Consider the following 16,115-nt stretch of genomic DNA (forward strand, 5'->3'; position numbering starts at 1 on the left):
ACAAACAAAATAACAGTTGTAGGAAGGAAAATATGGAGAGCTATAAATTAAGTTTGACCTCCAAAGCAGAAAAGGTCCAAGAAATAATCAGTGATAAGATCAAAAAACCCCAACTTCTGAGAAATCGGAAAACTTTAGAAAATAGAAACTTCAGTGGAATAGGAATTGCACTAACAGCTAGTGCAATTTCCCCATGTATATTTCTCTTTCACTAGCATTTTTAAAGTCAGTATTACAGACAATTAATAAGAGTGAAGGCCGATACTGTTTAGATTTGCAATGTCACATGATATAGGAGGACAGTAAGTTAATACATATAAGGCAAGTTCTCATATGGATAAAAATGACTAAGGAAAAGTAATGTCTGCAGTCACCAATGATGCAGGATAATTAAGCTGGATGAAAAAAAAATCAAGGCAACATTTATTTCTGAGTATCAGAAAAGACAGTGGATTGTTAATAAATCCTATTCATATATTCCTCTCATATCTATCTCCCAGGCTGGCTCCTGTTACCCAATGGCTTACCCTACTCATATCCTGAACTTGCAGGCTCTTGCAGTTTCATTAAATGGAAAATATGATCCAATTGCTCTCTGCACCTGCATTCCCATGTTCAATGCTGACTGAACTCAACTTACAGGGCTCAAATGGTATTTACTGCCCAGTGTACAATCTTGCAGTTTCTCAGAAGTCACACACAGCTCAGCTTGGTCCGCTTCTGCCAATGACATCAATGTAGATAAACTCCAGATGCAGGGTCAGATAGGAAATGATGGTGGCAAGAGGCACTGTGTTACAAAGAACCTTGATTTTCTGATAAGCCCCAAATCCTGGCAACCTGTATTACTGACTGGTACTGTTCTCTCAGGGTAAGTCAAGACACTCTGGCCCATTTCCATTCTGCTCGTAAATTTTTTCAGCAGTTTAGTATGGAGAAACAGACACTGGGAAGAGAGAGCAATAGTTTTCAGATACCTGCAAAGAGGAGAAAACCCCACGTCCACTCCAGACAGAAGAGAAAGTAAATTTCGACAAAAGCGATTAGACAAAACACTAGGGAAAACTTAACTTGAAAGCAGGTAGTGTGTGGAAACAGCCTGCTTTCAGAGGCTGCAGGATCTCATACTGAAGGTTTTTATAAGTAGTTTTTCATGAGCAGTTTACATAAACATCTATCAGAAGAAATCTTGTTCTGGGGCAAGAGGAGGGACCATGTCATTACTTAACTTTATCCCTTATGACTATTCTTAAAAATCTCTGCCGACTTGTAGATTGTTAAACAGCTGCTGTGTTTCACTCTGGCAATGACTGATTTTCAGTTGTCTCTGAACTTGCTGCTGTTTAAATGTACATTGTGAAAACCTCCAAGCTTTTGCAGGCTACAAAGGAGTGTCCTGTAGAAGTAACAATTATCTCTATCTTGTGGCATTGGACACTTCTCCTTCAAACTCTTGTCTTGCTTTTCCCTCCCCTGTAATTCTGCCCAGGGTTGTGCTCAGCTGGGCAGTAGCTGGGAAGAAAACGGCATTAGAAATGTTGTCTCCAAAGAGGTGTGTACCAGGGCTTCAGAGAATCAAGATCTCTGCTGGCACATCTGAACACTGCTTAGGCTTTCAGAGCACAACACAGTGGGGAACATCATATTCTGACTGAACAATGGGGTCTTCATGGTGGAAGAAAATGTCCCATTATCTTCTGCAGGACAAAAGCAAAGATTTTGCAGGCATTTACAAGGAGGTGGAAGATAAAAAAGAGTGCAATGAGAATTATTACTGAAACTGATTCTCCTTCTTTGGCAATGACCTGTTAAGCAACCTTAATGTAAGTCCCAGACTCCCTAGTCAGCCTTGCCCCAGCATAAATAGACACACCTCAAAGAGTGCTGCTGGAGCTTTGTAGTATCAGGTCAAGATGCTGCTCATTTTGTGATATTTCTGTCTGGAAAAAAAAAAAATCTTACTGGTAACTACAGTTAAAGAGAAGGAAAGAAAGTTCATACTTCACCTGAAGCATCAGGATGATAGAGGCTGGGAGCACTCGTCATTTCTCCTTGCTGATGGAGACAGCTACCTGAGGATCTTTGACTTGCAATGAGAATCCTGCTCTTTGCAGATGGTAACCTGGACACTGCACCCAGTCCTAACTGTGGCTTCAGTATCATGGCAGATCGATAAAAACTTGGCGGGACCTCATAGTGAGTATATGGTGGAGGGCAAAATTCATCTTTTGTAGGCCTTTCTCCCACCTACAGAGAAATCATTAACACAGATATTATTCAATAAAACAATAAATCCAGAAAACATAGAGTTCTAAATTGCTTATAAAGGCTGATGTCCCCTCCTTGTAAATATGGGCTTCTGAGCACTGCAAACTGATGAACACTTTCAAAAAGTGATGTTCTTACCATATAAATAGCTCTCCACAAACATATATGTTACAGTCTCAATACCCAACTAAACCCAAATAAAGAATCGATTTATTTCCCAAAAGAAAACAGATGAACGGAAGATCTTCAATTAATGAAAATAAAGTTACTGTTAAGTCCTAAAACGTGATGTTAGTAACAGACGTAGATACACCAAAAGAGTATATAAGTGGAATTTTTATTGCAAGTTATTTGAAATATCCTTACTGAGATACAATTTTGGAGGAAGCTGGTTTTAACTTAGGTAGTTAAAAATAAAGCTGAAGGTATTTTAAGTTCATTTTGACATAGAAATGATATTGTCAAATCGTTTGTGTGAGGAAAAAAAGAATCTCCTTACATGTTCTTACTGTAAAATGTTCATTGTGATCTGTGCCTTTGAAGTTTCTGAAAAGAGACCTGGTTGTGGAGATGAGCACATTTCTGCACATAACATTTTCAGGGGCCTGTTGAATATTCCGATTCAGAGCTATAAAACCCAGCTGTCCATTTGAATTGGTGAGAAAAAAAACCAAACAACAACAAAAAAACCCAACCAAACCAAACAAACCCAAACCCAAACCAACAACAAAACAAACAAACAAAAAACCCAACAACAACAAAAAGCAACCAACCAAACAAAAAAAAAAGCAGATGTGAAACATTTGCTGTTCATCACAAATAGACACTGCTTTGCTAAAATCCCTGACAAATCTCTCAGTATTTCAATAGGTGTATACTGTGAGGACAGCACAGTAAGTCCCAAGCTGGAAATATTTCCAGCAAACTGGCTGTTATGGGGGAACTTGCAATCAGGGAATGACTTGTTTTCACCAATTCAGCCCTCACATCTTTCAGCACTCAAGCTGGGCTCTGACTCCCACCTCGCTGTGCTACTCTAGGACTCAGGACAAAGGCACAGAGCAATGTCAGTAGCTTCCACCTCTCTCATTTGCAAAGAATCCTTTGCTCTTTGGGGTAGAGTGAAACTTCTTTACCATTTTTGTATAAAACATAAAAACATCATAATCTAGAAAGGACCTATGAATATTTTTTCAGTGCATCCCATTTAGGCCAGAGAAAAAAAAAAAGGCTCAGGAAATAGGAATTCTGAACCAAATTTGTTTAAAAATTAATCAAAAAACTGCCATAGGCTACCTAGGAAGAAATGTAACTGTCAATTAATTAACTCTGCTATAAGTTATGATGCATATAATATGCCAAATCAATTTCTATTTAGCAGTTATAAGCATTTAGAATATGCACTTCAACATTTACTATAAAAGCTTTGATCCTAGCTGCTTCAAGAGCTTCAATACTAATTTAGCAAATCTTTAATATGCTAAAAGAGACAAGATTGGCCTTAAATGATTAAATATAGAATCTTTGAGGCCTTTGCATGGGAACTAGGAGGGCAGATGTAACAAACACTGAGCATTATATTTTTGCGCTATATTTTTTCCTTTGTTTGCAGTCCAATTTCCTACCATTAGATCATCCAGTTTCCTTTTTTATTATACTCCTATGACCTATTTCTACAAGTTCAGTTGCAGGTTTTTACTGTATAGATGATTCCCTAGATTTGGACTGCAGAATATGTTTAGCTTCTTATTTTAAACTTCTGGATATGAGATTGTTTTCCTGGAAAAGATTCAGTTATATTTTCTCTTCCTGGTGAATTTATTTCGATCAGATTTCACTATATACACACATTCACAAGCATAAAAACCCCATCTGCTTCTCAAGGTGAGAGAAGTGAGGAGGCTTTAGAATAGAATAATTTTCATTGGAAAAAGCCCTTAAAATCATCAAGTCCAACTATAATTTACCTCAATATCTCTCAAGAAATACATTATTTTTTTGAAAAGCCCTATTAGCATCCTGTACTAGATTTTTCTATGAAGGACTTTTAAAGAAAAGATCTGTTGTTGCCTGTCAACTAAAATGAAGCTCAGCTCAGAGTTTTATTGCGTGTGGCTGTCTGCTCACTCCCCACTCACCCCATTCGATGAACTTGTTATAAAGAGCTGGAAAGTCTGAAGCAAATACTTGGAGCATATATGAATTTCCATAGGTGGGTTAATCCCAAGCAGAGCTGGCAGCACAGCAGCAGGTAAGGATGCCCAACACTTTCCCATGTGTTACTTAGTTTGTATTATCATCAAACATTAACAGCTCAAGCAAGAATTTTCTTGTCAAGTGCCTGCTTCAGGCAACTATTTGGGAAAAGAGTCATCAAAATCACTTCAGGCAGTTCAGATAATGGGACACAAAATATAGGGACAGAGCTGGAAACTCAAGGTAGAGGGGAAAGGGCAGTGAGCACTGTCCTTTTTGTGTTTGGGATGACATGGTGTTTTCTGGAAAACTATAATCCACGATCACTTCAGTAGGTTGCCTGTTAACATGCCATAAGGGCCAATCTAAAGTCACACATGATATCCTAATTTGGGTATTTGCTGACTTCTGATTGTCAACACTGTCACCCAATTTATTTCAATGCTATTCCTTTGATAAATGCTGTATGCAGAATGAGGCAGGCATTAAAATAGCCTCAGTAACACCACAAGACATATAGAAAAAAAAAAAAACAAATATTTTTTTAAAGACTGGTTCAAATTAAATACACTTATGTTATCTTCAGTATTTATATAAAAAAGCTTGGTTGTTGAGCTACCACAGGTCTCAAAGCAGATGCAAAGGAACATCACAGACCTGAACGTAGCTCCCTCTTCCCTGTCCTTTCTTCACCTTCCAAGCAAGGTCAATCTTCCTCCACTCTGCTCACCTCCCAGCAGGGATTTCAGGGAACCAGGACTCCTGTCCAACTTATCAAGGTGGAAACACAATGTAATATCAGGAGCTAGAATTGGCCGGAGGGACTTACATCACCTTTTGACTCTAGGGAAGGCTTTCCAGGGAAAGGAGATTCCATATTTGAGGTGCAGGTCAATATAATACATGGAATTAAAATGAGTCAAAGTAAATATTCTCCTGTGTGATATGTATAATCTAACGAAAGCTCTGATAGTCCCTGGGTTTCAGTACAGCTAAACAGAAGGGAATTAGTTCAGACCTCTAGCACTCTGTCTGCAAGAACCTGCCAAATTTCCCATTAAGGAGGAGAAGTCCTTTGTGGGCAAATTACATTCATTTCCCAAAGCTCTTCTTGGGGAAAAAAAAATCTTTTTATGGATAAATTCAAACTACATGTCTTTTCCTTTCTAAACATCCCTGTTTATACTACTAGCAGGTGACTGGTTTGGTGGGAAACATTGGACGAGCACAGTGACAACTTCCAGCCACAGATCAGACATTGCAACAGGGTCAGTGCCAGAAACAGTTAAGCAAGTTTATTTCTAATGGTCACACATTGCCTTGATTTAGAATTTATTTCTTATTTGAGGTTTAAGAACTAACTTCTAGCAGCAACAAGTAAGCAAATGATCACCACCTAGCATACAAAAGAGGCTGTCAAAGCTGCCTCCTTACCTCCTGCAGAAACTTCTCGCTCATTGGACCGAAGTGATGGCCCGGGGGCCTAATTCCTGACACCACCAGCCCAGAACTGAACAGTCTTGGCTTCTGAAGGTCAGGTTTAAATTTGTCGTAGAGGACATTGGGGGGCTTCGCCTCCCCTCCATTGGATGTCTTCTGTTCCGTAGAGATGGGCATGCCACACGCAGGGGTACTGAAGGGCAGCCCTGCTGGCGCAAACGAAGGGTCGAGCTGCTCTATTGAACGAGGGTTTCTTCTAATGTATGTGATGATTTTAGGTCTCACAGGTTTGGGCCTGGGTATGGCAGGTTTCATCTCGATGCTTTCTTCCAGCTTTTCACTGCAGTCACTGTCTACATCCACCTTATCTGTGAGGGAGCCCTTGGAGTGGACCAGGATAGGTTTTGGGATGGCACTGCTGCAGGCAGTCTTGATAGGCACTTTAGGGGATATGTTTAACAACTGTGTACTATCAATGGGAGGTAGGACTGAGGAGGGTGACAGTTTTTCAACATGAAGTGCATAAAGGTCCTTCAAATTACTGTTTGGCAGCACAGGCTGACTATTAACATCCAGCATTGCCACCGGGCGCACAGGGGTTGGGACACATAAAAAGGCATCAGCCTTTGCCGAAACCTTACAGCTTTCTGGTGCTTCATCTGGAGGATGTTTCTGTGCATTAGCTGTCTTTTTACTAGGAAATGAAAGGCTCGAGGTTTCCACATCACTGTCATGGTTGTCAGGTTGTTGGTTTGAAACTGTCTCTGCACTGCACACTCCGTGTTGATCCAAGAGATCAGAAGCAGGCACAGCAGCATCCTCAGTACTTCCTTTGACTAGCATCAGTTTATTCTCATTAACTTTCAAAGGTTTGCTGTCAAGTAGATTAATGTTATGTGTAAGAGATATCTGTTCACCAACTGTTTCAGCACAACCTGTGTCAACTTTATGTAAATTTTCATTTTTTCTAGGTGTCACTTTGCCACTGGATTTACTACTGCAGGTGAGTGGGAATATTGTTTCCACTTCTTTGTCAGGAAAATATTGCTCATCAACCTGACTAGTTGCCCTGTTGTTACTGTCATTGCTTCCTCTCCCTTCCTCACTGATGGTGACATTATCACTTAGCAATTTGTCATCAGGATAGGTTAACACCTGGCTTGACAATGGATCCTCTACTTTATTACAGATGTCTTGAAAATGAGATGCTTGAGATTTTGATGTGTCAGACCCAGAGTCCTTCTGTTCCTGCATTGCTGTATTTTCATCTTTTTGACATCCCAGCAACTCTACCAGCATAATTCTCTCAATCTTCTTTTGACACGTATTTTTAGATTGTAGAGATAGTGCAGTCTTAAGCTCCAGTTTTCTGCTTTTATCACCCTGGCCTAATTGTGCTTCTGATTTACTAGGAATCTCATTGGGCTTAACAGCTGACTGTTGAGAATGAGAAGTATGTAGTGTGCTTTCAACATCAACATTTGGTACGTTTTCTAGTTTATTTATTTTCTTGTTCCCTGAGGTAGCTGGTTTGGAATAAAATACAATATTTTCCTCTGAGGTATTGTCAAGTGGATGAAATACCATCCCAATAAAATGATCTGCGGATGTTTTTTGTGATTCCTCTGTATTTCCTATCAAATGGTGCGACCTGTCAATGGAGTCCAATGATGCAGAAAGCAGACGTTTACAAGACACACGGCCAACGCAGTCTTTTGCAAATGTTTCAGACTGAGGAGAGAATTTACTTGGTCTTCCCAAAGAAAGCCTTTTTATTCTCTCCATCTCCACATTCCTGGACATTTTACCCTTAGAAAAGTTCTGGGTGAAGTCAACATCACCTTTGGAAATAACCTCAAGGTTGGCATCATTTGTGCTACTTTTTAAATTGGACAGACTTTGTCCTCGGCTAATCCTGATATGCCTTGATACATCCTTAGCTTCACTGGTCCTACAATCTTTCCCCATTTCCCTGCTCGTGGTGGAGGGCAGCTTACTTTCCTGTACCCGGCTGTGACAGGTCCGCGAGTCTTTGAAGGTCAGAAGTTTACTCAGATGAGTAACTTTCTCTGATCCTCCAGGGTGTATATTCCCACTCTCATCTGTCAAATCAGGTTTCTTAACATCCCCTTCAGTGGTTCCAACTTTTGCCACAATTCGGTTGGCATTGGTATCCCCCACACTCACTATGCTTTCATTATTATTTTTTAATTCGCTGCAGTTGTCCTGAAGCTGGGCATAACATGACTTGTTTGGGATTAAGGGAGCACTCATTTTGAAGCTTCAGGTGACTGCCTTTTTGGCAGTCCTAATTAATGAGAAAGGCTTATTTTTTCAAGTTAACTACTATGCATCCTTTGTCTATACATTTAAATTATAAACTGATCAGCAGAAAATTCCTTGTCAGAAAGCCTGGAGTCTCTTGTCAGAGTCACATTTTTGTGCTGCTCAGGTGTCTTTTGTGCAGCCTCTGGATCTAGGAAATCTTTATGATGTGCAGTAGAGAAGTTCAACAAAAGCAAAACAGATCTGCCAAGTTTTGTCTGAATGGGAGCCAGTTAATCCAGCCAACCTATGAGGGAAAAAAAAAATAGACAACATTACTCTGATGTCAGGAATCATGCTAACTAAACCAAAGTTAAAATCAGCAGGACTTCCAGGTGCATCCTGAGGTTACAATACTTACAAACACGTTAGATCCTGTTTCAGTCACAACTTTGCTCCCAGCAAAGATTCCTAGTGTGGCACAGATATCTGACACAGTTAAAACTGTCCTGGTTAGAAGAGTGGTTGCTGCTGTTTTTAAGCCACATAGATTTACGACTGGCAATAGAGGCATAAATAGCTAGGTGAGGATACGACCCCACATTGAATGTCTAAGCACTTTCTTATGGCTATAATAGTGTCTTTATTATACCAAGAGTGTCTACTGATGCATTTAATGCAGCACTGTATAGACAAACTGTAAGTAATAAAATTCCAGCTCCATTAGGGGACATTTCTGTGTTTCTCTCCTTGCCTTTTACAAATCATTGGTGTACTTGTGCTGACACCCCATCCCCTTTGACATTTCTTAGTCAGATCTATCAATGCCAAGAGAGCAAAAACTGTGGCTGAAGGCCTGCAAAGAAAAACTGTGTTTTTCTGAGACAGCTACATATGTGTATGTTCAAATATAGAGGATTATACACCAGTCCAATACAGGGCAGCTCCTTTGGGCCCCCTACCACCCGTGGCTTTGTGAGCCCAGGTTTTGTCCTCTCTCTCAAATATTTCATGTACCTTGTTATGTTCATATGCTTCATAATAAAGAAATATTGACACTGGAAACTGGAACATGCTCCGCAGTTCCCAGAAGGTAGAATTCAAAGCACCTGCGATGCTCCCAGCTGTTCTGGGTTTCTAACCAAGGGTTCACAGAGGCACTAATTAGAAGTGCTGATTAAGTCCACTGCTCTGTCTACAGCATCTGTGTGCAAGTCTGGGCTCGTGTTTCTAACATCCACTACAAGCAGGTCCTCCCAGCCTTCACATTCAGTTCAGCTCTGCTCACAAAATCTGGCGCTGAGCTCAGTCCAGTTTCTTCATACGGTGCACACACATGTTGGTTGAGTCTGGACTCCGTCTCCTGGCATAGTTCCAGCTCTTCAGCAAACAACAACTAATTCAATTAATTCATGAAACAGAACACAGTATTAAGAATTTCACTTCAACACCACAGAATTGTGTTATTATAGATCTGATGTGCAAAGCATTGTAAAGCAAGACTTCTAAACTAATTCTGTGTTCTGTTCTTATTCTCAGAGAAAAAAGAATTGAATACTTATTAAATTAAATACATGCATTACGGAGTGTTTTGGTCCATTTCTTGTTGTTCTTTTTTTTTTACCCCCCCAAAGAAATGACAATACCAGAATTTACATATTCAACCTGAAAGGCGAACTCTAAATGTTCTTCACAGGGTAAAGCATGTCTGTTATTTGTTTGTTTAGCTAGGAAGGGGCATTGATGGGTACCAGAGGGAGCCGAGGCTAGTCAGCTCATGTTTCTCCCTCAGCTGGCAAATGGTAACACTCTGTGGTACCAAAAGTGAGGGCCGTGAAAATTATCAGAGGCTGGAAGAACTCTCCTATGAAGAAAGGCAAATTTAATAGACCCTGCAATGAGGAAAGCTTGGGGGAGCTGAGAAAAAGATGGAGGGAACTCATCCTCATCTGATGGCCCAAAACTTCAACAGATTGTGGTGGTAGCTTTAACAGACCATGGTGGTCCAGCTGCCAGATGGCCACGCAGCCTCTCTCTCACTCTTCTTTCAACATGACAGAGGGAGAAAACAAGATGAAAAAGCTCATGTGTCAAGATAAAGACGGGAAGATCACTTACCAAATATCATCACAGGCAAAACAGACTTGACTTGGGGAAAATTAATTTAATTTATTACTAATTAAAATAGAGTTAGATGGTGAGGAACAAAGACAAAAAAAACCTAAAATACCTTCCCTCACCCTCACTCCTTTTTTTTCCCAGACTCAACTTCACTCCTTGACTCAGAGCTCCTGAGTCCCACCAGTTGCTCCTTCCCTGCCTTGTGCTCCCAGAGACACTGAGCCTCCAGGTGCTACGGCAGTATATATAAATAAACTGGTAAATGATGATAATGATGTACATTGAACCCTAAGTACCATATCAGGCTGCCCATATTTCAAATGTACAACTAGAGCAATACATTAATTTCCCACTTATTTTCTTCTCTAAATCTCTTGCAGAGATTTAGAACAAAGTTAATTAAGGTGTGTAAGATTATGAACATGGTGCTAAGATGTCATTGGTTCCTCTTGTTTATACTGCCCCCAATATGATTAGTAACACTACAAATGAAGATAGTTTTGAAAAAAAACATCATGGAAATATCTGTATTCAGAGACCAGATCAAATAATTTGATTTACTATTGCTGGTACAAACTGATCAACATGAGGGTCAGATCTGTCCCCTCTCAGACACAGGGCACTGCACAACCTGAGTACAATGCCATTTGAGATTAACCCCTTAAAGCAGTCAATCCTGGCCAGAGATGTGTACTTCAAATGTATGTGTAATTATACTGTCTTTAAGAGAAGGGACAATAAAATACTGTCTAGGCAGAGATTTATCTCAGGCAGTGTTAGCATTGCTCCTGTGCTTCCTCCAGAGTCAGATGGGAACCTTGGAAAGGTGGTTCATCCTGTGCTAATACCTTCCAGGATGGACCATATGCAGCCAGTCTTCCAAGTCCATCTCTCCTGGTGACATGCAGTTTCATATTAAGGATGTCACAGACTTGAAGAAGCCATTACATCCTTACAATTAGCATGCATACAATTACCTAAAAATATTTTCTTCTTCTCCAAAATATTGCCTGTTTAACTTTGTAACTTTTTTTACAGTGGCTGTCACAATGAATAGTCAGAATAATTATTCTGTGTTTGAAAATAATACAAGATGGCATTCTACTATAGAACATACCAACAGCTCAGGACTGCTGCTAAACTAATATAAAAATATAATCACGTATCTATGTCAATTAACACCTTATTAATCCAGTTTACTCTGTTGAGGAATACAAGCTTTTGGTTTCAGTTCAGTCAATATAATAAAGACTTATATACTGTGACAGGCATATTTGAGAGTAAGATGTCTGGGTTTCTGCTCCATTTGGGACCTTAGAAGATTTGTTTTTCTATAGACAGTTTCTATTTAAGAAGCCTTGCCTTGTATTTTCTGCAGGATAGTTTATTTTACATGGCACTGTCTAGGCTCAACTCCACCATGCTCTTTGGAGTCAGTGAGATGAAAAGACTCAGCTGTGCCTGGGTTCTGCTGGCTCTTCCTCTATTTTTTATGGATTGCCTTTCTAGACTGATGTTGCCTGACATCCACACACCTAAAGTCACTCTCTGCTGTGCAGAGGCTCTGAGATGACAGAGATGTGAACCTCCTAACTCTTCAGATGCCCTCTTTAGTGCAGGAGCAGGGGATAGGAGGAGACTCCATCCCAGCAATGACACCACCTCATCACTTAGCAGCATCTCACTGGGGACCCTGGACAAGAAACATGACTGCAAGTCTTAAAGACTGGACTTGGTATATGTAAACCCTGATATAAGTAAACATTTCTTGATACTGTATAGTGTAAAACTGTCTCCTCGGAACTGCTGAGTGGAAAATGAATTCATAGCTTTCTATTTCACAGCATCTTGGAAAGATACAATAACTATATTCGTGGAAAAAACTTCACAAAGTGAAGCGAACATGCTAGACAGTATGTAGAATAAAATTATACCGACCAGACTACAGTTAGCTATGAATGCCACAAGGATGAGAAAAATCCAAGGAGCCAGAAACGTAATTAAATATTTTTGTTTGGCTTGAGCAGTATCACTTTCCTTCTGAGATGTCTATCTCTTAAGAGCCTTTATTCTAAATCATCATTTAACAATGATCTAGGAAAGAAGCCTATAAGAATTCCTTCCTGTCTGCTAATGCAGTTCCACCCCAATGCTCTGCTCCATCCTAAGCTGTATTTAGCCATCAGGTCCCACCCCGCCCTCTGGAGACACGAGGGAGAAGGTGAAGCTGAGCTGGATGATTTCTGCACCATGACATACAGCATGGACTGTATCGGCAGAGCTCAAATTTGTAAAATCAGCTGAATGGAAAAAAGAAAGCAGTAGCTTGCTTCTAAATAGTAACAGCAGGTTTGGTTTTGTTTGGTTTGTTGTGGGGTTTTTTTGGTTAAACAAGCAGCACAGAAATATTGTTATCCTCAGTAGACACCAAATAAAAGAAAAATGGCAAAACATTACCACATTATTGGCTGTCTGATTTGTTTTCAATTTGCAACAAAAATAGAACAGTAATAATTATGAGATATGCAAAGGAATTATCAAAACACACGGCAAAATAAAAGTAGAGATAAAGAAATAAAACCTGAAATGTGTTGAGAAGTTTGACTCCTGTATAAACATTTCCTAATGCAGGCTGTCACAGCTGCTTACCCATCCCAGTACTGAAAGTCTAAGCCAGAATACTTACAGTAAGATACACCAAAACCATCTGGTTGTACTACTAACACCACGCACAGCTTAGGCTGATTGCTCTTTCAGTATATACTATATGAGAAGCACCTGAAGAGCTTATGTATTGGGTTTGCTTGACAAGGTTTTGGTACCTGGAGGGTTACAGGGGTGGCTTCTGTGAGAAAGTGCTAGAAGTTCCCCTCACGTCCAACAGAACCAACACCAGCCAGCTCCAAGATGGACCTGCCACTGGCCAAGGCTTAGTCCATCAGTGATGGCGGTAGCTCCTCTGGGATAACTTATTTAAAAAGGGGGAAAAAAACCTGCACGATTGCAGCCAAAAAGAAGAGTGAGCATACGTAAGAGAAACAGCTAAACAGATACCCAGGTTGGTGAAGAAGAGGGGCAGGAGGTGCTCCAGGCACTGGAGCAGAGATTCCCCCGCAACCTGTGGTGCAGACCATGGTAAGGCCGGCTGTTCCTCTGAGGTCCATGGTGGAGCAGAGATCCACCTGCAGCCCGTGGAGGACCCCACAACAGCCTGAAGGAAGCTGTGACCCTGTGGGAAGCCCATGCTGGAGCAGGCTCCTGGCAGGACCCATGGCCCCATGGGGAGAGGAGCCCAGGCTAGAGCAGGTTTGCTGTCAGGACTTGTGACCTCTTGGGGTACCCAGGCTGGAGCAATGTGTTCCTGAAGGACTGCGCACCGTGGAAGGGACCCATGCTGGAGCATTTGTAAAGAACTGCAGCCCATGGGAAGGACTAAGGTTGGAGAAGTTCGTGGAAGACTGTCTCCTGTGGGAGGGACCCCACACTGGAGCAGGGGAAGAATAGTCAGGTAGTCAGTAGTCAAGGAAGGAGCACTAGAGACAATGTGCAATGAACTGACCCTGTCCCCCAGCACCACTCGGGGGGAGGAGTTAGAGAATTCGGGAGTGGAGCCTGGGAAGAAGGTAGGAGCGGGGGGAAGGTGTTTCAAGATTTAGTTTTTATTTCTCATAATCCTACTCTGATTTTGATTGGTAATACAAATTAAACTAATTTCCCCAGATCTAGTCTGTTTTGCCCATGACGGTGATTGCTCAGCGATCTCTCCCTGTCCTTATCTCAGCCCAGGAGCCTTTTGTTATATTTTCTTTCCACTGTCCAGTTGAGGAGGGGGAGTGATGGAGCAGCTTTGGTGGGTACCTAGTGTCCAGCCGGGGTCAATCCACCACACCTTATTAACCACCTGCCTCTTGCTACTAACATAAGAAAGAAGCAATGGGTTTTTAAATGGAAGGGCCTGAGCCAGTGCCTGCAGAAGGTGAGCTATAGATCAGCTCCTGTGAGGTAAATGCTCTTGACCTTCTGGGGTACTGGGTTCTGCTGCCGGGGGGCGAGGATCATGCTTCCAGCTGCACATCGGCCCACTCTTTTGTGACTCAGAGAGAAGGCCAAGAGGTGCGATGGGGTGTTTATCCTCCCAGAAGACAGCCATGATAAGGATATTTAACTGCGTTACTGCACTCACAAATGAACTGCTGCAGAAATGGTCCCCAAGAAAGAAATCTCATCCCACAGGGAAGATCACAGAATCACAGAATGTTAGGGATTGGAAGGGACCTCGAAAGATCATCTAGTCCAATCCCCCTGCCAGAGCAGGAACACCCAGATGAGGTTACACAGGAAGGCGTCCAGGCGGGTTTGAATGTCTCCAGAGAAGGAGAATCCACAACCTCCCTGGGCAGCCTGTTCTGTTACCCTCACTGTGAAGAAGTTTCTTCTCAAATTTAAGTGGAACCTCTTGTGTTCCAGTTTGTACCCATTACCCCTTGTCTTACTGTTGGTTGTCACCGAGAAGAGCCTTGCTCCATCCTCGTGACACCCACCCTTTATATATTTATAAACATTAATGAGGTCACCCCTCAGTCTCCTCTTCTCCAAGCTAAAGAGCCCCAGCTCCCTCAGCCTTTCCTCATAAGGGAGATGCTCCACTCCCTTCATCATCTTTGTGGCCCTGCGCTGGACTCTCTCCAGCAGTCCCCTGTCCTTCTTGAACTGAGGGGCCCAGAACTGGACACAATATTCCAGATGAGGTCTCACCAGGGCAGAGTAGAGGGGAAGGAGAACCTCTCTCGACCTACTAACCACCCCCCTTCTAATACACCCCAGGATGCCATTGGCCTTCTTGGCCACAAGGGCACAGTGCTGGTCATCCTGCTGCCCACCAGGACCCCCAGGTCCATTCCCCCTACACTGCTCTCTAATAGGTCATTCCCCAACCTGTGCTGGAACCTGGGGTTGTTCCTGCCCAGATGCAAGACTCTACATTTTCCCTTGTTATATTTCATTAAATTTTTCCCCGCCCAACTCTCCAGCCTGTCCAGGTCTCACTGGATGGCAGCACAGCCCTCTGGCGTGTCAGCCACTCCTCCCAGCTTGGTGTCATCAGCAAACTTGCTGATAGTACACTCAATTCCCTCATCCAAGTCATTGATGAATATATTGAATAGTATTGGTCCCAGAACTGACCCTTGAGGCACTCCACTAGATACAGGCCTCCAACCAGACTCTGCCCCATTGACCACGACTCTCTGGCTTCTCTCCTTCAGCCAGTTTGCAGTCCACCTCACTACCCGATCATCCAGTCCACACTTCCTCAGTTTAGCTGTGAGGATGCTGTGGGAGACGGTGTCAAATGCTTTGCTGAAGTCAAGGTAGACCACATCCACTGCTCTGCCATCATCAATCCACCTTGTTACGTCTTCATAAAAGGCTATGAGGTTGGCCAAACATGACTTCCCCTTGGTGAAGCCATGTTGACTGTCCCTGATCACCCTGATGCTCCCATTGTTTGACCAATGCAGCAATGCAGGAAGATGGATGAAAAGAACATGAGGAATATATTTGTATGAGACAGGAAACAGATGCAGTTCTTACACTTACTGCAGAAAACTGGCATGAAGAGCAGCCTCCTGATATGCAGCTGTCCCTGTCCCTAGAAATGCCACTGGGAAGGGCTGGCAAACCAGCCGCAGCCTGAGTGAGGACTTCTCTGGGAGAAGAGATACCACCTCAGCTACTGCCAAGAACTGAGCCCCATGGATGAAATAGTACTGGAAGGGAAGGAGGTGGGAGTATCTTCTTGAGAAGCCCAAATCATAACAAACAAC

The 16,115-nt window shown here is 42.1% G+C and overlaps 1 protein-coding gene across 1 annotated transcript in view; it reads right to left on the bottom strand.

Moving 5' to 3' along the window:
• The window catches only part of MTUS2 (microtubule associated scaffold protein 2), a 187,252-nt gene extending 179,074 nt beyond the window's left edge, over positions 1–8,178 (bottom strand). Inside the window, exons 1-2 of the mRNA XM_065655778.1 lie at positions 5,899–8,178; positions 2,007–2,247 (exon numbers count right to left, since the gene is read on the bottom strand). Of these exons, the coding sequence (XP_065511850.1) occupies positions 2,007–2,247; positions 5,899–8,178 (2,521 nt within the window). The remainder of the gene's footprint in view (positions 1–2,006; positions 2,248–5,898) is intronic.
• Positions 8,179–16,115: the final 7,937 nt, after the last annotated feature.

The sequence above is a fragment of the Caloenas nicobarica genome, chromosome 1 (assembly GCF_036013445.1).
Source record: "Caloenas nicobarica isolate bCalNic1 chromosome 1, bCalNic1.hap1, whole genome shotgun sequence".
Taxonomy (NCBI): Eukaryota; Metazoa; Chordata; class Aves; order Columbiformes; family Columbidae; genus Caloenas; species Caloenas nicobarica.